The sequence below is a fragment of the Apaloderma vittatum genome, unplaced genomic scaffold, assembly GCF_000703405.1.
Source record: "Apaloderma vittatum isolate BGI_N311 unplaced genomic scaffold, ASM70340v1 scaffold5635, whole genome shotgun sequence".
Lineage (NCBI taxonomy): Eukaryota > Metazoa > Chordata > Aves > Trogoniformes > Trogonidae > Apaloderma > Apaloderma vittatum.
Genome location: NW_009715404.1, coordinates 25,729 through 49,360, shown reverse-complemented (window position 1 = coordinate 49,360; position 23,632 = coordinate 25,729). Strand labels below are relative to the sequence as shown.

Genomic DNA, 23,632 nt, shown 5'->3' with positions numbered 1-23,632 from the left:
TCTAGCCTGTCTAGGTCTCCCTGATTGGCAGCACGGCCTTCTGGTGTGTCAACCACTCCTCCCAGTTTTGTGTCATCAGCAAATATATTGAATAGTACTTGTCCCAGTACTGACCCCTGAGGGATTCCACTAGATACAGGCCTTCGAGTAGACTGTGTCCCATTGACCAAAACTCTGACTTTTTTCCTTCAAACAGTTCACAATCCTGGATTGTGAAGAATCACTCTTGCAGCTTTCATATAATTTTCAAAGGCAGTTCATCTCTTCTATCTTTCTCATTGAAATAACAAGTTTCTGTAGTTGTTATGATAGATAAAAGCATCATCATGACTTAATATGTCTGACTGATTTGGGGAATATGAAAGAAGTCTTGTTTCTTAAATATTATTTAATGAACTACTACTGAGACTACTTACTTTTCTCCCCTACAAGTCCCAAAAGCATATTGTCTTGGTAGTCACTAAATAAGCACGGTCAAATGAAGCCCTTGAAGCCAATGATGACTAAAGTTTGGAAAGGGAACTGCATACTCTGTGTTTCCCCAAGCCATATAGTCATTATCCAGAATTAGTTACTGGAGATAACTAATAAATAAGTATTATACAGGTCTAGCTTATTTAAATATAGAGTCTAAAAGTCTTACGTTCTGATGAGGGAGAATCATGTCCATGCATATATTTAAATATACCGTAGTTCTCTGGGCCTCTAGAAGTGATGGCAACTTATTTTTCATTTCAGAAAATCTATTTATGGAAACATGTTCATAAATTTCACAAGATGCTCAGATTTTGGTTCAGATTTTCATTTTACTTAGTACATGCAGACATCTATACCAACTCAGGACTACACAGAAAAGCGCTTCATAGCTCTTTTTCTATGCTTCTATCTCTATTTCCCATTTAAGTTACCACTGAGAAGTACAAAATATCAACAAATATAAGCAAATTATTTTCATGTATTTAAAAAGTACTGTGTGATTAAAACAAAACTAAAAATATTATAAAAATAGTAGCAGTAGTAGCAGTAGTAGTACTGTTGTTATTGTTGTTATCGTTATTGTTTTTATCATTATTATTGTTATTATTACTAGAGAAAAAGTGATGCCATTCTTAAATTATTAGTACTGAAATCATTGAGATTGGTGAGGGCAGCTGACATCACACTAGGGCAAATTGTTAACATCACCTTTATCTTCATAGCAACAGAGAACAGATAGAAGTGCACGTGCCCCAGATCAATCTGTCATCCGCTTGTTCAAAGAAATCCTTTCTCATGGTCCCTTATCAAATCACATCTAAAGCAAACAATTTCTCAGCTCGGTAAGATGTGGCTGTGTCAAAGTGATGAAATGAAAAGAAATGCTGTATGCTGCCAGGGGACTCAGCAATGACAGGAACAGGCTGACCTAACAGAAGTATTTTCTCTTCACTGAGAAACACGACCCCCAATGTAACATAAGGCAATAACAGCAGACAATGGTGGACTCCAGGTACAAATCATGCGCTGGAGGACACATGTTCCCACCACTGCTCCTCCAGTCCCTTCCTCCCACTACCTTGCCAGCAGCACCAGCTCTGCCAGATGTTCTTCCTCCTGATACAACCCTGCTGCTGCCACACACCCTTCTCCTGCCCTGTGAGACAGGGTCCAGGGCACCCCCGAGTCCCACACAGCATCAGAGTGCAGGTCCTTGTGCTCCACATCATGCTGTGGCACCTGCTCCTGCCTCCGAGAGGCAGGCAAACAAAAATCCTTGCAAGTGTGGGAATTGCTATTCCAGTCTAGGTAGTGTTTTACTGCTCCAGAGCAGTCTTTGGCATCAGCTATTGACAGGAAAGGCAAGGTGTTCTTTGCAAAATAATCTGTGTGTAGAGAATGGGTTTGGCGGTTCCTCAAGAAAGGTGGTCTTGCGGTTAGAAGCAGCAGGGTTAATGTTCAAATTTGCATTAATTTACTCTTCATCCTTAGAAATACAACATGGAGTGCTCTGAAGATCTATGGGAATATTGACCCCCTTTATAAAAACAGATATGTAATTGCAGTAGCGATGAGTCTCACAGGGTAATCACACATTTGCACTTTTTTGAGTCCTCTGGAAATTCTTGTCAGTACTAATTTAAATCCATCTGCTCTTCCTTACAGGACTCCATTTTGTCTATTTAGGAACAGCCAGCCCACTTGGTTTGTACAGCATGTTACTGTTCTTACATTTGTCTTCAAATACTAACAGCCTCTACTTCTCAAACCTTATATGACAGCTTTTCCTATGCTAGATACTGTTTTTATTGCTAGTATTTTAAGCCTCGCTTTTCTACTCCCATCTGGTTTTCAGCGTGGTAAATAGACATGAGTACTGTGTTACATTTGAGTAGTGCCATTGATGTGAAAAGTAATCAGAAATATTTTCAGTTGAAAACATTATGCAATTTACATTTCTTTTTCACCCAAAAAAGGTTTTGAAAAAGAAATGTTTACTGACACGTAAATAAAGTATTTAATTTCTGCAGTAAAGTACATAAAAAGTTGTTTCCTACCTTGTATTTTTGCCCCCATTCAAGACTTCTAACGGGAATAAATATGTAAGCATATCAGAAACTTATCAAAGCATGGCAGACAATAAAAATATTTCCATGATCTGTTTGATATTGATATTTCCAATGTTTTTTTTCCCTATGTTTCTTAATCTCATGATAGTCTGCTTTCTTTTTTAATCTTAACTTCAAAGCAGGCTTTTTTATTGGTATGGCCACAGAGAAGCTCCTGTCTTTTCAATGAATTTTATAGCTAATTTAGAGACCAATAAACAGGTTTAGTCTTCTGATAATTATTCTTTCCAAACTATACAACAACAACATGACACAGCTTCTCCGAGGATCTGCGTCATAAAGAATTAAATACAAAATGAGGTTTTATTCCTCAACACATGAAAGGTAAAATAAATCACCCATATTTTTCTGTCTTCCAGGGTGTTTAATAAAAATGTCTATTCTGTATGGAAGGAGAAAATTATCACAGTTTTATAGAAAAATTAGAAAGCATTCCACCAAAGCAAGAGTATTTGTTAAAAAAAAAAAAAGTATGCGGGTGTCTGAAGAGAAATCCAGGTGAATAATACTCAAACTACCTAACTACTAATCCTAAATATGATAGATCTGAAATCTTTCTTCAAAATCAAGCAGAAAATTTGGATTTAAGGAAGGAATCACTGAGTAAAGTTTCATGAACTGAGGTCTACACTCTTGTAAACTAGGTATCCCCTTCAGGTCTAAAAATATTTGACATAATTTTTTAAAAAAAACAAGTGAGAATGAGAGGACCACTTTAAGTGGGGAGTAAGGTTATTTAAGGAAGAAACGATTTTGTATAGTATTGAAGATAAGAACTAAACTCTTCTTGAATATGTTTCAGAAGGAGAGGTGGCTGGCAGAGGGATCAAGCAAAGAATACCTTTCATGTTAGGTCTAAGCTGTTTTGACAACCTTTCACTGTTACTAGAAAGAAAGTAAGCATCTCCAGTGGGTGGGAGGAATTACTATCTGAATACACCTCTTCCTCTCACAGAGTCACAGGATGACCAGCTTACTACAGGTACCAGAGACGGATGAATTGCATCTAACCTGAAACGGGACAGAACAGATCAGAACTACAGTTTGAGAGGAAAGATGTAAAATGTTACAGAGTCACAGAACAGGAAGATTTCAGCTATTGGTATGGAAAATAGAGGACTTAAGGGTTTTCATTTGCTTTAGAGAAAAACAGTTGTTCTTAGACCCTGTGAGGTAAAAAAAAATAGCAAGTTGTATATTCCCTTGGTTCAGAGGGAAAAGGAAAGAAATAGGCAGAAAATGTGATGGTTTCTTCAACAGAAAATGAGGGCAATCAGGAAAGTTTAGAAAAGAGCTGAGCTTCAGCCCTGCTACCTTCAGGCTGAGTTCAAAATGTAGAAAAAGATATATTAGAAAAATGTTATTCAGCTGCAGATAGAACATGAGGAAGGAACATGAAGGAACAGTACAGCTTTAGTTTTTCACTTTAGCAACAATACAAGAATAGCAGAGATGATGTAAAATACAAGGCAGAGAAGAGCAGCAAGTTAAAAACACAGTCCTAAGTAATCCCCACAGCAAGAAGTGGGTTTTCTGCAGGAATGACTCCAGAGGCAGTGAATATGAAGTACTTGAAGCAAGAACTTAAGTACTTCTCCTGTGTCCACAGGCATACAGAGCAGCATGCGATAAAATCTGAGTTCAGAGAGGTCAATATATACTTACTATATATGCTATATACACTATACATTTGGTATATGCATGCATTTATGTGTGTGCATGTATATACGATGACGTATTATATTACTCTTTATCCATGAAGTTCTGTGTGAATTTTTACTGTTTAGAAGTCTTCCTCTTGGTCTCCCAGGCATGCAGGTGCTGAATAGCTTAAGAAGCACCTGATTAATAACTACATACCAATGTGCAGAAGTGCACATTATTATCATATAGATACTTATGCAAATAAAAATTTCTAAATTCATGTTAGTTCAGTCAGCGTATCTGCCTAAATAGCTACACCTGTTAGTTTCTATCTTTCCATAGTGATGAATTATAATAAAAAACCTTTAGCTTTATCTTCAGTTCCAGTTTCACTGACACTGTCTGAATAATATTTTTCATGCTGACACAAATATCTTGCACATTTATCTCTTTTCTATTCATTTTTTCCCATGTCCAAGACCTTCTTTTACAAAATAGCTGACAAGAAATGGTCAAAATGCACATGCAGTAATAATTCCATAATTTCCAATCAGACTTTTGGAGAAAATATATGGATTTATAATTTTAGAGAGATGTTAATCACGTAACTAGCATGACTATACTTTAATCCTCTGCATTACACTGAATCACTAAAACTCAGCTACACATTTTAGCCCTTCTATTGCTGACCTCTAGAGATTGCCCCTTAAGTGTGTTCTTTTAGAACACTGAAATATATTCCTGATTTGACCATATCTTAAGACTGAGTAGATCTGAAATACAGATTCTTGCAATTTTTCCAAATTTTTTGGATCAAGGTTTCTAATTTGAGCAAGTTCAAATTTCTGAAACTTGTAAATTACAAGAGTAATTACAGTGTCAAGACATGTTTAGAAACAAGAATTCAGGCACCTTAGCAACTGAAATATTTAAGTTTAAATTTTCGTCATAAAAATAAAATATTTAGGATTTTATCCTATCAATATCAGTAAATCATCATTGGCAGCAATGAAATACAGTTGAGACAAATGCTCATTAAAGAGTGCAGAATATTATCTAAAACTTTCTTTTCCTCAGTCAAGTCACTGGATGTATTCAGTGAAAAGTAAATTTCAAACACATACATTTCTAGTTAAGTAGAAACTATTTCTGTACATTACATTTGTGGATGTAAGCACACTCTGAGCCCTACAATTTATCTAGTCAAAGTCAAATGAAATCCAAACCTCATGATATTCCAAACCTTTTGGGTTTGGTTATGTTTCTGGTGAGACAAAACAGCCTTTGTCCACCTGCCTTCATAATTAGTTCTCATCATAGAGTTCTCCTGCAGTCGTTGTTATGTCCAGTGATACAGAGTAGGATTAATCCCAGGTAGCTTTAGGCCTTTCAGTTAGGCAAATAATCTAAACTAGTCATCATGGGATTTCTTCCCCACTGCATGGAAAGAGGTGTCCACCTCCAGAGGTCAATTTCTCATCAATCCTTAATACCTCTTTGAAGACAACATGCCTGTCTTTCTGTACTAAGTAATTAGCTTGCATTAGCCACTTCCCAAGTGGCTATAATTGGGTTGAAATATCCCTGAGGAATCTACAGTCAATCTTATCAGCTCCTTGTATCTTGTAAATACAGTTATGGCAAAGAATAATTATCTTATATTTTAAAATATGATTGCGGGCTTTGCGGGCAGTGAAAAAGCAGTAGTAATCTAAATCCGACAACTCAAAAAAGCAATGCAATTTGCAAAAGGAACAGCACAAGGTGTAGGCTGAGAACTAATCTTCTAAAGTCTTTATTCTAACAGATGTGAATAGAGAGTGGTTTGAGTACAAAACATCCTTTCAAATCTTTATATATTTCTCATGCAGTGCCCTGAGTTAACATTGATAATGTTCATCGATTTCAGAACATTATCAGTGCTAATGTTCAGACTTGTTCAAACTGAATAACACAATATGTCTACTGAGAAATTCTGCCATTGTTAACAACATTGAATCTATGCAAATTGTCTGTTTTCAGAGTATGTACAGCAGTATTTCTAGCCATCTGAAGGGAGATAAAAAGAGCAGGATAACTTTATCACTGTAAAAATTTAATTGCTACTATTATATTTTATTACCAAGTTAATGATGGACAAAGTCTTTTAGCAACAAAGAGATTCCTATTTCCTGTATCAGTGAAATAAATCAGAGGTTAAGATACATATCCTGAAAAGCTGATAAAATTATCTGAGCCTGATGCTCCTGGAAATGGATTAATCTGATATCTATTCAACTGGCAAATTGTTGTTTGTGTGCTTCCTGGAATAGACACAAAACAGTGAACTGCTCAAGCCCATTACATTATCATAGCTAATGGTAGCTTTCAATTTGCTGATCCAGCTAGCCCAGAAGTATAGCTTTTAGAGTTCCAAAGAAATCACACCCTATTAGTAGCAATTAATTGGCTCTATAAACACTTCCAAAATGGACTTATTGAGCAGCATGAAGATAAGTGGAAGTTCTCTGCTTCATTTGCTTTTCTTCCCCTACAGCTTATATGAGATGTTTTTGCATTCCAGTTCTCTTACAGGATGGATAATCGAAAGCATCATCCCTACATGGGAGCAATTTCTGCTGCTGGAAATGTTAATAAGAGAGAAATTTTAAGAAGCCCAGATGCCATCAGAGTTTTGCAGTGTCTAGCAGACCTTTGGGAAATGTCACCTGAGCTCAGTTTAAACGAGGAAATATTTCAGATTTAGTGAAATAGATGTGACCACTTGTGCATGACAATCTCTGGCAGGCAGTTGGGCTTCATAAATACCTTACTTATAGGAAAAAAAAAAAAAGCACAGATGTAGAGCACAACTGATCCACCTTGATCACACAGAAGCCACAGGTGTCCATTCTCTCATGCACTACCTCTGACCAAAGTTTGCAGCTTGACACAACCCCACAACAACAGGAGAACTTTCTTTAACAGGAGAGCAGGTGATGTTTAAATATCCTTACCGGCGTTGTCTGCAGAGGCGGCAAACTGAATCTCAGGAGCTGTGTTTTCCACATGCGTAGAAGCTGCCGGTAGTCCCAGAATGAGTTGATCCGCGTCACTTCCCGCTGGTTGCTGCTGATCAGACCCAGCAGAGCTGAGGACCAGGAGAGGTTTGTTCTGCTGCCCAACTCCATCCTTGGAGAAGCTGTGGTATTTCCAATTCTCCTCTCCAAAATGGGGACTAAAAGTCTCAAAGGGTCGGCTCTGCTTGTCAGTCATTTTCTCCCGGGGCTTCAGATTTTTCTGAGAGAAAGTGCCACCCCCCTTGGCACTGTAATTGGGCCCATGAGCAGGCAGTGGGCTTTCACTCAGCAGGTTTTTCAGCTCTTGCAGGCTTCTTTTAGAAATGTCATGTGCCCCCTCAAAGAAGTCTGCAGTGCCGCCTCCTTGAGTGGTTACAGCACTGCCCAGGGAGCCTGTCTTTGTCAGGTGGAACTTGACAACTTCCATCCCACCCCATTCCTCTTGCTTACCCTCTGCCTTCCCACTGCCCTCTCCCCTGTGGGTTGCCTCTGCACCCCCAGCTTTCCCCCTGCTCCTGGCAGGCTGCACACCTGCGGGCTGCTCCACCTTGCCTGGCGTATCTACTTCCTCATGCATTTTTCTTATTACTCTTTTCCCATTGTCAGCGTTTTCCTGGCTTTCTCGTGATTCTCCAGACATGTCTTCTTTCACGTCGCTGCAAGTACTGGAACCTACACGACCCTCTCTGTCCTTTTGCACTGGAGAAAAACCAGTCAGGTTTTGAAGAGGCTGGTCTGGTGGTGGTTCTGTGCAAGCAGTGGTTCCTCGAAGGGGACAAGGATCTGGCGTTTTTGAGGTGTGAGACAGCTCCATCTTCTCATTTTCTAAAGGATGAACGTACTTTGTAGGACCTTTGACTCCCTTTTTCTTTCTGAAACCACATATATTGTTGCCATCAACTTCATCATTGTCACTTTCAGATGTGTTCTGTAACCAGCAATAAAATATACAACCAAATAACATGCATGAATGAAAGGGAACATGGCAATGGAGTACTACCACCAGCTGCATTTACCTTGTAGCGCTTCCATTACTTCTCGATGACAGAGGTCCCTGTGGACACTTACTGACTCTCAAATTCTGCTGTTTTGATTTTTTAAATTCTCACAGAATTATTTCTTATATTTTAGAACAAAACTGATGAAAATGCCTTCATAATACAGATTTTAGGTAGATTTAGTAGATTAAAATATAAGACATTGTACACTGTGTGACATAACTTTCAAATGTTCACTTTAAATGTGAGAAAAAATCATTTTAATAATTATATTTAAATATAGTTTTGGTCATGTTAAAAGCATTTGTATTTATAAAGGAAATTTATTGTCCTGAAACACAGAACACTATCAATTCTCATAAGTGTGGGGAATGAAACCTGAAAATAAATAGCTTTTATGTGAATTTCAGAATCTAATTTGGCCAAATAGATGAACTTCCAGGGCGGTGGTGAAAAGGACGAACACATATTTAAATCTGCAAGCAGGAAAGAACTAGAATATGATGTTTACCTTTATATATGACATTGATATGATTTATATTGTAGTGTTGGCAGCAGATTTTAAAATGGATATAAACTTGTGGAGAAGGTGTGAAAAGGAGCTAAAAAAATTAATCTGTTTGCCTGATCCCAAAGAATAACAAGAAGTGTCTGATTCATCATCCTTCCTAAGTATCCTGATCCTACCAAAAGTGTGATTAATGTGATGGTAACCGGGAAAAGGACAGGAAATCAAAACCAAATACATCCAAATTAAAAAATAGCAGAATATTATGGGTGATTAATTATTTCACAAACTATCAAGGTAGGCATTGAATTCTCCAGCTCTCGATGTCTTTAAAAAGATTTTATAATACAACTTCACCAAAATATAAATCACTCCATAGCTAATCACAATCTGTTACAATGCTTGTTAATATCTGCTCAACCAGTAGCTTAATCAACAGTGCTTTGTTTGCTTGGGTTGGACTGGAATTAGCACCTCTAAAAACATGGGGAAATCAAGAGGTATCCTCTGAATGAGACCGTTCTTTACCTTTTCCACACAGGAATAATCTGCACTCTCTCCAATATCTGAATTTCCAGAAGAAGTAGGGATCTGCACAAAAGCAAAGTGAATGCCAGTCTGGGTAAGGCAAAAAGATTCCTGTTGGCAGAAAAAATCACGTAGAAGAAAAGGCAGCAGCATCTGTTGTGCATAGGGAAGCAGTTACATGGCCTCCAATAAGGTCAGTAACATCTCACTTTTTCTAGATTATTCCTCCTTATTTTTCCTGTTTTCTCACTATTCTATTTTCCATCATTATCTATTTTAAAAAAAAAAGGCTTATGACTTCTAATACACAGAGCTCACAGAAATATTTTCTTCCTCTCTACTCCTTGATCTAGGTTTTTGTGCTGTGCTGTACCGAGAGCTCCTTTGGAAGGTCCCCAGGGCATTGCTGGCAGGGTGCAATGCAGCTGCCCACCAGCTTTGCAGGCAGGATAAGCCACCCTGTGCCTGTAACTTCAAAGAATCACAGAATCACAGAATCACAGAATGTCAGGGATTGGAAGGGACCTCAAAAGATCATCTAGTCCAAACCCCCTGCCAGAGCAGGAGCACCTACAGTAGGTCACACAGGAACACGTCCTGGTGTGCTTTGAATGTCTCCAGAGAAGGAGACTCCACAACCTCCCTGGGCAGCCTGTGCCAGTGCTCTGTCACCCTCACACGGAAAAAGTTTTTTCTATTACTTTTGTGGAACCTCCTACGTTTCAGCTTGGATCCATTGCTCCCTTGTCCTGTCATTGGACACTGCTGAAAAGAGCCTTGCACCATCCTCCTGACACTCACCCTTCACATAAACATTTATGAGGTCACCCCTCAGCCTCCTCTTCTCCAAGCTAAAGAGATCCAGCTCCTTCAGTCTTTCCTCATAAGGGAGATGTTCCACTCCTTTCATCATCTCTGTGGCTCTGCGCTGGACTCTCTCAAGCAGTTACCTGTCTCTCTTGAGCTGAGGGGCCCAGAACTGGACACAATATTCCAAATGTGGCCTCACCAGGGCAGAGTAGAGGGGCACGAGGACCTCTCTTGACCTACTAGCTACTCCCCTTCTAACACACCCCAGGATGCCATTGGCCTTCTTGGCCACCAGGGCACATTGCTGGCTCATGGGCATCCTGCTGCCCACCAGGACCCCCAGGTCCCTTTTTTGGGTCAGTCCCCAACCTATACTGGCACATGGGGTTGTTCTTTTCCAGGAGCAAGACTCTACATTTGCCCTTGTTGAACTCCCGCCCATTCCTCTAGCCTGTCTAGGTCTCTCTGAATGGCAGCACGGCCTTCTGGTGTGTCAGCCACTCCTCCTAGTTTTTGTGTCATCAACAAACTTGCTGACAGCGCTCTCTAATCCCACATCCAGGTCATTGATGAATATATTGAACAGCACTGGCCCCAGCAGTGACCCCTGAGGAACTTCGCTAAATACTGGTCTCCAACTAAACTCTGCCCCATTCACCATAGACTTTCATGCAGGTATCTTGACAGCGATGTGCTTGTGATGCCCACATGCAACCAAACACAGTTACTGGCTCATTCACAACAGAAATCCTTGCTTACCTCAGATTTAGCACTCAGTTTTAACCAGTCTTTTTTCTTCATCTAAAGGCTTTGGTTTATTCCCATAATACGCTCTATCATGGCACATAAAACAATTCTGGATGTGTTGCTGATACCTCTGCACATTCACCCATGCAGAATAGGCCTAATTCCTACAGCTCTGCATAATTATGGAATATAAATGTAATGAAAGAATCATAGAATCATAGAATGGCATAGGCTGGAAGGGACTTTAGAGATCATCTAGTCCAACCTCCCTGTCATGGGCAAGGACACCAACTCTCGACTAGACCGGGCAACACATGAAGACCAAGCGGGAATCGAACCCACGACCTCGGTGTTGTGGGGGAGAAACAGTAGGGATGGAGGAACCAGTGACTGCCAAATGGAAAAACCCAAAGAATTTTGAAATAAAAGAGGCACCACATTAAATTTCTAGATATATAAAATTATTTTTTAGAGAATGGAGAGAAGAGTTCCAGTTATAAAAGCTGTAGTAACAAAAAGTTTGAATTTTTAATGAATTTATGAAAAATATTTATCTAAATACCTTTATTTATCTAAATAATGGTGGAAGTTGCCATCATTAAAATATCTTGATTTCCACTTTATGACGTTTTCAGAATTCTTTTGTTTCCTTTGAATAATCTGAAGCCAGTAACACAGTTGTAATGCCACTTGCATTTCTGCTTTGTAATGTATTCCACTCTCTGTACTCAAAGACAACCGCTGAAAATTTTGACGTCAGACTAAGTTTTTGTTTGATGTCCCTATCATAGATGTCTGAAAAATGTTCAGTAAAATGACTGAAGGAAAGATGAGCAGATTTTTTTTTATAACGTCTGTATACTGAACTCAAACAAAGAGTAGTTCATGTATCAAAAGCAAAATGCCAGAAAACTACCTGTTCACACAATTAGCCATTCTAAATGGTGTCATGAACACTTGGTACCATCCCCACATTATAATCATTATAAAAACAAATTCCTTCTGAATAGAGATGAGCAGGATAAGGAGTTGTGAATTTGTTAATAGAAATAGTCATTTGCAACAGATGTGTCATAAATAATGTGTCTACAATAGTCTGCAAAGAGTTTATTTGCCATGAAGAAATTGAGACTATAGTACTGTATTTTGGTCATAGACCTGAAAGATATACTCTGCCTGTTGCTCTTAAACAAAGACTAATCATTTTTACCTTCAAATTAAACAAAACTCTTACATCTATACAGAGAATAACCTATGCATTATTTAAGGTCCTAACTTTGTGCAGAAGGATGACTCCTCTTTTCTAAATAAACTCAGACATTTATGGACTTTCATTTAGAAATAATTTGCAGCCTTTTCTGCAGTGAAGCAAACAAGGCTAGTTTTGTTTCAAGGTGCAAGTACAGAATCCCTGCATATTAGATGGTCATATGCACAAGCTATGACACAGTCTTGTTTGTCTAGCAGTTTATATGGTGTTTACCATCAGAAAAGGCCTACTACCTGGGTAAAGAGGGGAGACCACCCAGGGAACAGGACTTACAAATTATCTGCTTAACTTTTTATTTCTGGAAAGTTTTTTCTACAAAAGACAGGGATGATTAAGTAAAATATCAACTTGAAAGAGTTACTAGGCAAGTGAGCTGGGTAGACATCATGACTTAATTTCAAGGAACCATGTGTTCTGCTGTGTAGAAAGGAAAGCAAAACAGTCATGGCATTAATATAGCAAAAGTTCTGATTATTTTTTACTTCATTGCTGAATGTTCCTACAATTTTGTTGCTGAGTGGCAACAATAACAAGGAGATACTAAATCTACTTGAAAGTTCTTTTAGCCAACATTTGTTTTGGTATCATTCAATTTCTGTTTGCTTGTTTTCAAATATTTATCCTAAGTCACAGGTCTTGAAAGTATTGAGATTTGCTTCTCTTCCTTAGCAAGTGAACACTCAAGTGGTGATTCATATATTCCTGCCAAAAGGATTAGGTCCAAAATATAAACAGTGTGGGCCACATTATATAACAAATCGAAGATTTAGATTTTTCTCTCTAAACATGTACTTGATGTTAATTGTCATCAATATATATTGGTGCTCCCCCCAAGTTCTGATTTCCATCAGGACTTCTTGCCCCAGTGCAGGTACACCGATCCCTTCTGCACTGGAAGTTTACACCTGGTAAAGTTTCAGTAGAAGTGGACCAGAGCAAGTCCTGCAATAGGCAGTAAGAGTAGAGGGGGACTAGATTTCGTTTCCCATTATGGATAATCTCAACTTGTACAAATAACAGCTCAGCTTGTCTTCACTATATACCTATAGTGTCACCGCAGGTACACAGAAGTCTGAATGTCTGTGACGATCACCAGAGTACAAGGGCTATGCCTTACAGCAGCATATTAGTGAGCTATGCAGGTAGAAGGAGGAAAAAGTGGAGGACAGTATCACCAAACAACTATTTCAGCACTGTGCAGATGAAATTACTTGCTCTGCTTAACTCAATTATATGTCACCTCTGGCATGCCATCAGGTTTCTACAGCTGCTAGACATTTTATATCTTGTGGTAATGCAGAAAACATACATCTAAAGCAATTTTTCTTAATCAGTTTGCATTCACTTTTAGGCTTTGTACAAGCTGTGAAGTGGAACATTAACTGTATCATTACAGTGCTGCCAAAAGGCAGTTCATCAGCAAATCTGTCAATCTACCCACTGAGAACTTTTGGAAATGTAGTGTTGCCTTTGGGAGGAACAAAAAGTGCTAAGATTTCTGCTGTGTAAAACACAGGTGAAAATCCAAGGCAATTGTTGAATTTTTGCTTTAAAAGGATTTTACAAGTGATTGAAAATCTCTCTGTAGTGTTCTGTGAGGCGAAGTCGGAGGCTGCAGAGGAGACCTTCTATTTTTCTCCTACTTTTTGTTTGCATCATGGCCTCAGAGAGATTGCAAGTGCTGTGGAGGTTTATAAACCTCTCTCACAAAATGTATTGACAAAAGGAGACAGGAAAATGAGAAAAAGAAACTCACACTATAGCATTTGAAAGGGAAAAAAGGGAAGAAGGGAGTTGGTTTAGAAGGTGCTCTGAGTAACTGTAGATGAATAGCTGCAGAAGGATTTCTATCACAGAAAAAGGTGAAAGAGGCAAGGTACAACTCCAGCGGGAGCTTTTGTATAAATAATCAACAAGATAACCCAATGTTCCTGCTACTGGCTACTCAAAAAAAAGTGATGCAAACACTCAGTAAAATGCACTGGGATCACAGCCACATTTTCATTTTCTCTTTTGTTTCAGATCATTAACCAGTTTTAGCCGTTAGTCTAACTGATTGTTAAGAGGGCAAATTTTGATGATTCTCCTGAGTTGTTGCTAAAGATTTTTCAAGAATGAAAGATTAATTTTGCAAAGAACATCAAAATGTCAAAATCTGGTGTAACTAAGAACTGAAAAAAATCCATAAAAATCAAAAATAGGGTAGGTTTTGTTGGCTGATATTTTTTTACACATAGGTTTGATTATTTTTTTAATATAAAACAATGTTGAAAAACTGAAATAACATGTTTCCAATTTGAAAAATTCTGAAAATATTGTTTAAGTGATGTTGACACTTGACATTATTCACAGTGTTTGAATGTTTTTCCAGTTTTACTTCATAAACAACACAGTTTTTCAAAGCATTTCAATTGCTATGAAGCTGTAAATGCCGAGGAACTTTTTCTGGCCCACTCTGTCTGTTACCAGGTTACCCTTTACATCTCCTGCAGGTTGGTACACTCAAGTTTCATCTTTCTGTGTAGTAACAAGTTTCAAACACTAGAAGTCAACTCAACAGGAGATTGCTGCTTAAGACCTTACACAAGAGAACCCATAAAGCAAGGGTGCCCATGTCCTAGCGCTTTCCCTGCCCCATCCCCTGAGAGATGGAAAGCATTGACCAGCTGCTCCCCCAGTAACCAGGCAGCGAACGAGCAGAGGATGCAGGAACAAATTACCTACTGCTGGGAATTAATGCAGCTTCACTGGAGTCACTGGAGCTACACAGGTTAGTATCAGGAGGGAATGTGGCCATGGAGGACAACCCAGACATTTCCAGGGAGTAGCTCCAGGCAAAGAGACGGGTTTTGGCTCTTGTGCGCGGTGCTGAAACAACATGTGCTATGACAGACCCCGGTGGCTTGTAAGCTAGAGGCATGAAGATCACAGCACATCGTCACGATATTGCTGTAACTAATCTCTCCTTCAGTGATCTCGTTTGGTGAAGTGGCTTTTTTGAGAGTGATTTACTGCTACAAAAATCTCCCAGTGAAGGACCTGCAAGTGGCATAAATGTTACCTATGAGTGATTATTTTGTGGTTAGAGAAGCTGAAGAGCAAACTTGTCATAGGTCACAGGAAGATGTGTGGTAACGTTAGGAGCAGAAGTAAAATGTCCTTCCTTCTTTGAAACTTTTAAATATATTCAAGTTTATTAACATCCTTCATGTGAAAATGAATGGAATGGGTTTAGCTCACAATATTGTGTCACTTATATCCACACTTGCTTTTATCTGCTACTCCCATCCAAAGCTTTCATACTACATACACAGTTACTAAATGAGGTCCTCACACCATTGGTTCTCTTGCTGCCTCAAAGGAGTAGGAGCTCTTTTTGGCAAGGTTATTTGCAAATCCTTTTCCTTGGACTATGCCGCCTGCATCATGTTAAAAAAAAAAACAAACCAAAAACAAAAACTCAAACAAACCCTGAAGATAGAGTCTCAAGACGAAGAAGTTGATCCTGCCTTCAGTGATTTGGGATCACAAAAGTACGCTGGTGGTGTCACCTTCAGTTTGCAGAAGTGTAAATGAGATCTAAAACCAGGATGCATTTAACAGTTTACTAATTCTTTGGAAGATATTTGCAAGGGAATAGACTTAATGATGTACAAGACTTTTATGTCAGATTTCTATGACTCACTTCATATACAAAGCTGCTCTAGGAGGCAGTCAGTGACTCAGAGTGGATGCGTCTCTGGCATATAAAGTATTCATTTGTTCACCTTGATAAAAATGTCTAGTAGCCTCAGGAAGTCTGTCTGAACCATCACTTCCAAGCCACATTACATCCTTCTCAATATTTTTATGAAATATTTTAATGTCATTTTTTCACAATGAGATCTTCTGGTTATTACTCAAAATAACAGGTATATTTATTTTATTTTATTTTTACTTTATTGAAAGTATATATTACAGCAACAAGACCAGAAACTCTTTTGAAAAGCACTTGTATAGAAACTGAGCAGCTCCACTTAGGTTGGTACCCTGGCTCAAGAGCGCCAATTTCTCATTCAGGTCAGACTCTGGTCCACAAATTGTAATGCTTAAAGTCAACCTGGTTTTCCCACAAATATTAACGGGATCAGATTTTAGACCTTTATTTCTGTTACTTTTGATAGAATTATAAATGACAGGAAGTTAAAATGTGTTATATTTGCTTCCTAAAACAAACAATATTTTCTCAGCTTAAAAGAGAAGCTTTTCTTTGGCCTTCATTTGCTTCAGAATTAGACCACGCTCAACACGTGTGCACAGAGCCTTGCACACAATCTACAATGAAGTATTCACTCACTCGAAACCTTGAAGTGAATGCAAGAAGTATTTTATATCAGCATATCTGCTCAAAAATCATTCACAGTCAGTCTCTTACCTGCTGAGTAAGATCTTCCTTTTTGTTCATGTCCACTTCATTCTAGTTCAGGTCACCATTAGAAATGGCCCAGTAAAAATCCAGTAGAAACACATCCCATATTTATAGGCATAGATACAATAAAGGTTAGTTAAAACAGAATTGCTGTAAAGTTCTTTTCCCAGAAGGCCATGCAGATGATGAACCATAAATAGCAACCCCAATGTGTCAGGCCAAGGGCACTGCTTTCTGGAACAGCGTTGAAGTAGTAAACTGACAAATGGACATTATTAGCTGCCTGCCTGCCTGGAAACAAAGACAACTGAGTATAAAGCTGTTTTGCTCAACTTTTCTCCTCACAAAAGGCTTTTGTCCTATAACAAGCCATTTGTGTTCTGGAACAGAAGCTATTGTTAGGTTTCTTAGAGGTAAAACCTATACTGAGAACTATAACAACAGTATGTTATTGAGGCAGGGATTTGAAAGGCACAACACTCTGCAAGAACAACATGCAGTACTAACCTGTTATTCTAGGTGCTTGTATGTTGTTAATTAACATTAGTGGATCTGGTTATATTAAAATTGGGGAGAGGGGTCTTTTTTTGCATTAGATCTCTACAAATCTTTCAAATATTAGATGGTTAAGCTTGTCTTCCTCATGCTTTTTTATTTATCAGGCTTAACATGAATTCAGAGGACTGTGTTTAATTGACATTTTGTTCATTCAAGTTCCTTTAGTAGACATAACATTACTGGATGACCATATCAGGTGTGCTTATAGCAACCCTTCCTGACAACTGATCACTTAATAAACACAAGTAAGCAATATGTTATGGTTGGCATTTAATCCTGTGAAAACACAGGTTTGGAATTTTGTTATGTTTTAAAAAATAGTAAATGAAAAAATAAGTTTATTAAAATTAACACATCAAAACAGTGAGTATGGCTTAGGAGCTATAGTTCACAAAAATCTTAGGCATCTCAGTGAAAATCATAAACACAGGTGTGTGTCCAAGTCCCAAACTGTGATTCCAAAAGCAAAGAAAAGACAGAAGCAGGTCTTCTGGCTCTACATTTCTTTTCCATTTTGGATGCAAGCCTGAATAATGTTAGCTCACAGTTTGAAAAAAAAAATAAACCAACCAACCAATCAAAAATAATCCAGGAAAAGAAACAAACAAACTAACTAACCTTCAGGTTAAAAATCTCATTCTTCAGAGCAAGAAAAAAATTCTTCACAACAAGGATGGTCAAACACTGGCACAGATTGCCCAGAGAGGCTGTGGGGTCTCCATCCTTGGAGATATTGAGAACTTGACTGTGCAAGGCTCTGAGTAACCTGATATAACTTCAAAGTTGGCCCTGATTTAAGTGGCAGATCAAATCTGATGACTACCACAGATGCTATCCAGCCTATATTATTATGACTCATTTATACATCTTTTTAATGAATTGCATTCCTTTTTTGCAAGTACAGAACATCTCCACCATACTTTATATTCTCTTCTACTCTGTTCTGCTAAATGGAACATAAACACGAGAAAGAACAATTTGTGCTTTAAAGAGAGTAGTTTTTGAAGCACTACCCTGGCAAATTCTATTAGTAATGAATAATCTTTTCAGTAGCACTGGAAGGACCAGTTATTTCCACCTTAAGTGCCTGTGAAATCCTGCTAAAAACAGTGCTGTTTTGATCCATTTCATTTTGTAGACACAGTGAAATAGGAGAGGGTTCTCTGTCAACACGTGCCGGTGAGAGGCTGCTGGTTTCAGTAGAACTGTGCTGATCAGAGAAGCTGAACCAGAAACTGGTGGAAGCCCATTTCACATCTACCACAATACACAATCTACTGCAAAGAGTACAATTTGGTCAGTAATACTCATCATCTTCCCACCTTTGGCAAATAAGATAAACCAAGCCAAATCTACTGTGTCTGCATGAGGAATACCCAGTGTTTTGTAAAGAAACTGGTTTTTATATATGCATTTGGTATCAGTAAGCTTTTACAAAAATCTACTTTCATGTGGGTGCGGGAGTATCACTTCATAAAAACAAACCTCTCCATAGCATTTAAAAAAAACCCAACCCTCTAGAGACCAAAGCATCCTAAGAGGGAGAATTATTCTGTTAGTATCCAATAGAGAGAAGGGAACAAAAAATGAACAGGAACCTTGTTTATTTTACATTTGTCATTGAACTCTGAGTGAGAGGCGTTTCTGTTAAACATAATACAAAATACAGACAGTTTCAAATTGCACAGAAACCTTTTCTAACTATGTTTATCTGTGCCCAGATTGAATGGCCTTTGCTAGATGAGACGACACATTCTATGCAAAGTTAATAGGCCTAGAAAACTAAGCATGGTCAGAAGATTTCTGTGTTGGCCATCAAGAAAAGGTCAAAGAGTATGGAATAATGATTACTGCTTGATCAGGAATGCATCTGTGAGAAGCATCCCCACCACTCCCACCTTGTTGACCTCAGTTCCTGGCAGACAGATGGGATGGAGCAGATCTGACTCTTGGGCTCTTCTTCTTTCATCTGGTTGTCCTATCTTTCCTCCCCTCTGCCTTTCCCACTTGATCACAGAAGCATCTTCCAGTCTTTAATCCCTTTAGGTTGGTTTTAGCAAAATTTAGTTCACTTTCCTTGCTAAGAAGCCTTGAAATTTTTTCATTCTTAACATTAGCATAACTCTGTGCTAAAAGTGTTTTTAGCAAACCCAGTTCCACAAGGGTATGTATCATGTAGTCCAATATTTTGATATCTATATGTTCTTTATAGCACCACTGGAAAGGAAATCTCAGACATTCCATAAGGGTGTTTTCTGGATGAGAAGCTGAGATTTACATAAAGTGTTCCCTTTCTTTAAGAGTGTAGAACTGATATCATGAGTTTGCGTAATCATTTAATTTAAATATTCTGGGCTTCACCCACAGTTTGTCAAATACTAATCTAAAAAGCTAGACACTTTGGAAATACAACAGAGACGGAACATCACAGAAGTGATCACTTAATACTTTAACTACAAATACTTTTTATGCACTGTCTATGATGAATAAGTGGTAATGAGAAAGTGCAAACTGCTCATTATCCCATTAGCAGCTCTTCAGCAGCTGAAAAAGAGATAGAGCTTCTCTGATGACATCTACTGTAGCAAATAACTGTCAGTTTAGGGGAGCTCTCTGCTGGCAAGCTGCTAGCAACCTCTGGACCTACAATTTCACAATCATTGTGGCTTAGAATTAGTTCTGATTCCACCTCCCACTGACAGGGTTGGTTTTTACCATGTGTTTTCCAAAAAAAAGGAGGTTAAAATTACCACTGCTTGTACTCTCTGCTCATTTTCATTGGTTTTCCTGAATGGGAAATTTCTACATAATCTGAATTAACATAATTTTAAGTAGCAAAGAATTAAGCCCTGGGACATTCACCAGGAAACTTTTTTTCTACTGACTAATACAGGTTACTTTCAACTGTTATTTTCAGTGCATTCCCTGAAATGTCTAAACTGCTAAAAAGAAACTTTAGCAGCAGAGTTTCTGTATCTGGAATAGGTGTTGGATAGGACCTAATGGTTCTCAATTCGGAGGAAGGGAGGATTACATCCTGTCATCTGTTCATGGGGCTGGAAAATTTCTCAGAATAATTTTATCATATTTTTTATTATCTAAAGTTTATGAGAGGTGGTCACTCCTATTTCTAATGCTGTCAGGCATGCCAAAAAACACTTCTCCACCCTGAGGAGCTTCAAAAGTAGCTCTCTCCTTAAAGACAGCTGAAGTAAGTAACTAAAGTTTAACAGAGAAAACACTTCTCATGCTGTATGGGTATACAAGCTAGGATGGATTTTTGTGAGACTGTAAAGAAGGATATCTCAAACAGTTGTGGTCCTTATCTTCTCTTGCCACTTGGACCTGATTACAGGAGATCATAGAACAGGCCCCTGCAGGGATGGTCTGTCTCCTTTGATGTTGATTGACTTCACTTAACCATATCAACAGAACCGTGTCATGGTCAAACTGCACCTGCAGTCAGGCCAGTTACAGGGGAACTCAACCCCCAAAGGACCATCGGAGACCCCCAGAAGACCTCCCTGAACCAACTCCCTGACTCATTTGAGGAACTGTCTGGAAGATATCACAGGGCCTGTGTGGAAATTAATGCAGACTACAGCTGTAGGAGGGGGCTAGGTGTGCCGAACACTATAAAAATATAGCTACTAAGCTACTGGTAGTGCTCCATCATCCTGGATCTGAAAACGCTTCTGGACGATGCTGGAACCCAGGGTGGTAATCCTTCTATCTCCTTTCCCTCTTCTTCCCTCTTTTCTCTCTCTTTTTCTCTTTACCATTATACTTCTCTCTAATATGAAACCAGTATTCACAATCCCTTCATTAGCTGTTGCTTATTACTCATTGCTCAATAAATCTTTTACATTTTCTAATTCTTGGTGTGATTGCACCTCTTATGTTGTCTGTGGGAAACACCAAACCTAAGTTACAATCTGAAGCAAGTCCAGGGGTTACATTAGTCTGAACGTGACAATTTTGCACAGACTTATCCCAGGAGCTTTGGAGAACAGAGACCGTTGAGACTACCAGTTCCAAGGCTGGCAATTACATGGCCAGCAACAGGAGATATTCACTAAGTCTCTCCTTTGCCACCATAAATCTATGAAATTCTATACCAATACCTAAATGCTGGCATTGTGAGGCTAAAGAGACAATTCAAACATCAAAATCCCTTCAGGAAAATCCAACCTAATGTTTTCCTTCACAAATGGAATATATTTCTGAGTTTTCTTCTAACCCTGTGCCTTGCCATCATTATTAAACAACACTGTAGTTCATCTTGCACAATGTTGTCTTCTTAACTGTTTCTTCACAGCTGACATACAGTACTCTTCAGAATCAAGATTTGCGAAAGACTTCGTCTAGTTAAATCTTAGTTTATATTGCCACCTAGTAAAATATAAAAGTAGAAAAATCATCAGAGCTTGGAGTTGTACAGCTCCTTACTCAATATTTGTAGCTATAATTCTTCTAGGAATATAATTTGTGATTATTTGTGATTGTTTGTGACAAATCTTCTAGCTATAATCCTTCAGGATTTCTTTCTGTGGTTTTCTCTTCCCACATTATTGCAAGTATGCCTTCACTATGTGTGACTGCATTTACCCAGTATCCCCGATTTGTTGCCCAGTGCTTCTTTCTTCATTTACACTCCAGTAAAGTAACTGGGCACAGTACAACACAGCACTGCTCAGTCCTCTTATTTGCAGGTGCCAAAAGATAGGCACAAATGGTACTCACAGACAAGGATAGGCCTGAAAAATTGGCCTAAGATGTATTAGAGGTTAATGAAGTTAACTTTTACATCAATGGCATGTATGGAAATAGGCAGGTAATAAGCAATTATTTTATACTCATAAGAACTACAATTGCCAGAAAATTGCACCACTATTGGTGCTTCATATCATGCCTTAACATATGCTCTCCAAAATTTTAGCACTGAAGTGCACATTTCCTAGTTCTTAGTCCTTTATATGTCAAATGTGCAAACAAAATGCAAGGATCTTTTATTTATTTTGCTCTTGACACCACATTTGATTATTTTTTTTTACTGAAAGTTTAAAATTATTCTTCAAATTATAAAGAATTGCTGGTCCTGAAGTGTCTGTCATTCTGTGAGTCAAAGTAATACTTTTACAAAAACAGCCAATCCCTTGTGAGTTTGTGTTATTCCTAATAAAAGGAATGAAATGTCTTTTCATCCTTTCCCTTGCTTCTTCTGTCTTATTAAGTGACTGGAAGTAAATTTGTTTCTTCTAGCAATTGCTTTAGTTTTTGCTTTCATTCTCTGCCAAAAATAGAATTTCTCTTCCAGTCTGGAAGCCAGCCTGTTCTTCACATATTGAATGGAGCCTTGCACCAAAAGTCTTTCCTCACAGGCCAGCTTTTACCTGCAAGGCATATGCTACTTTACTTGCTCCTGCATACAGCTGTCACTGTAAAAGAATCTAAGAAAACAAGTTACAAAATCATGTTAAGGGTTTTAGACAGACGATGAAGAATATTAAATTGGAACAAAAATAGCTAGAACAAGAATCTCTATGCTCTTAGCTCTGCCCAGTACACTTTCCTCCTCCTGCTTTGCCACCACGGTGGCAACAAACGCTCACTCCCCTGCAGTCACACACTGCCATGAGGCAGGTGCTGCAGTGGCTGAAAGATTTCAGAGCTGAACAGCAGCTGGAAATCTGTGTTCGCAGTTTCCTATGCCCCTTCCAGGATGCCACCAGGTGAGAAGGCTGCCTCTCAGCATGACCCTACACGCAGCTCATCACACCCACCCCATGCTGAGGCCTAACTTGTGATCAGGTCTGGGGAGGGAGACCAGCAAGCCGAGCACAAGACACTGCTCCCAGCGAAGCTCATGGTTGCACCTGGCTCTGCACTCTATAATTAGCAATTAATCTGGATTACGTTAATTCTAGGTAATGCTTGAATTGCTAATCCTGCAAAATACATCATGTGACTGTTAGTACTAGTATCACAGTTTTACAGCTATGCCTGTAATACCGTCTAGCTATGACACAGTCTCAGGTGAACTGGAAGAAGCTGCACAACAGAAACACCAATACCATCTTCTGTGGCAGATGGGATTTTTTCACACTAGTTTGTCATGTAAATTCCTGGCAGATGTAACAGATCTTACTTGACTCATCAGCACAGAAGTGTCACAGCCTGAGGTGCTATAACTACAGATCTTTGCCTCCTGTGTAAATTCTTGATATTTCATGCCAGAACCATGCTAATTCAGGAGGCCATGAACACATGCTGAAAGAAGGTTAGATGGTTACCATCAGCTGTCAGCATGGATCATGCCCAGTGCTTCACGATTTGCTTCTTGGTACCTACTCTTACTTGCCACCACCCTCCACAGCTTTTTCTTTTCCATATCCTGTCAGTCTTCAAGAGTCTTTTCACATTTTGCCTATCAACCCCATTTTAGCAGAAGGATGGGGAAAATCCATTGTCCTCTTATGGCCTCTGTGGTCTTGAA

General features: G+C 38.7%; 1 protein-coding gene across 1 annotated transcript; it reads right to left on the bottom strand.

Annotated features, from left to right (window-relative positions):
* Nucleotides 1-1,555: 1,555 nt before the first annotated feature.
* LOC104273719 lies at nucleotides 1,556-16,614 on the bottom strand (the record flags this gene model as incomplete). Its single annotated transcript, XM_009869129.1, has 3 exons — nucleotides 16,585-16,614; nucleotides 7,247-8,237; nucleotides 1,556-1,823 (listed from the first exon to the last, which is right to left on the bottom strand). Coding segments are annotated over exons 1-3 (1,289 nt in total), but the record flags the coding sequence as incomplete, so codon positions are not given.
* Between the last annotated feature and the right edge of the window lie 7,018 nt (nucleotides 16,615-23,632).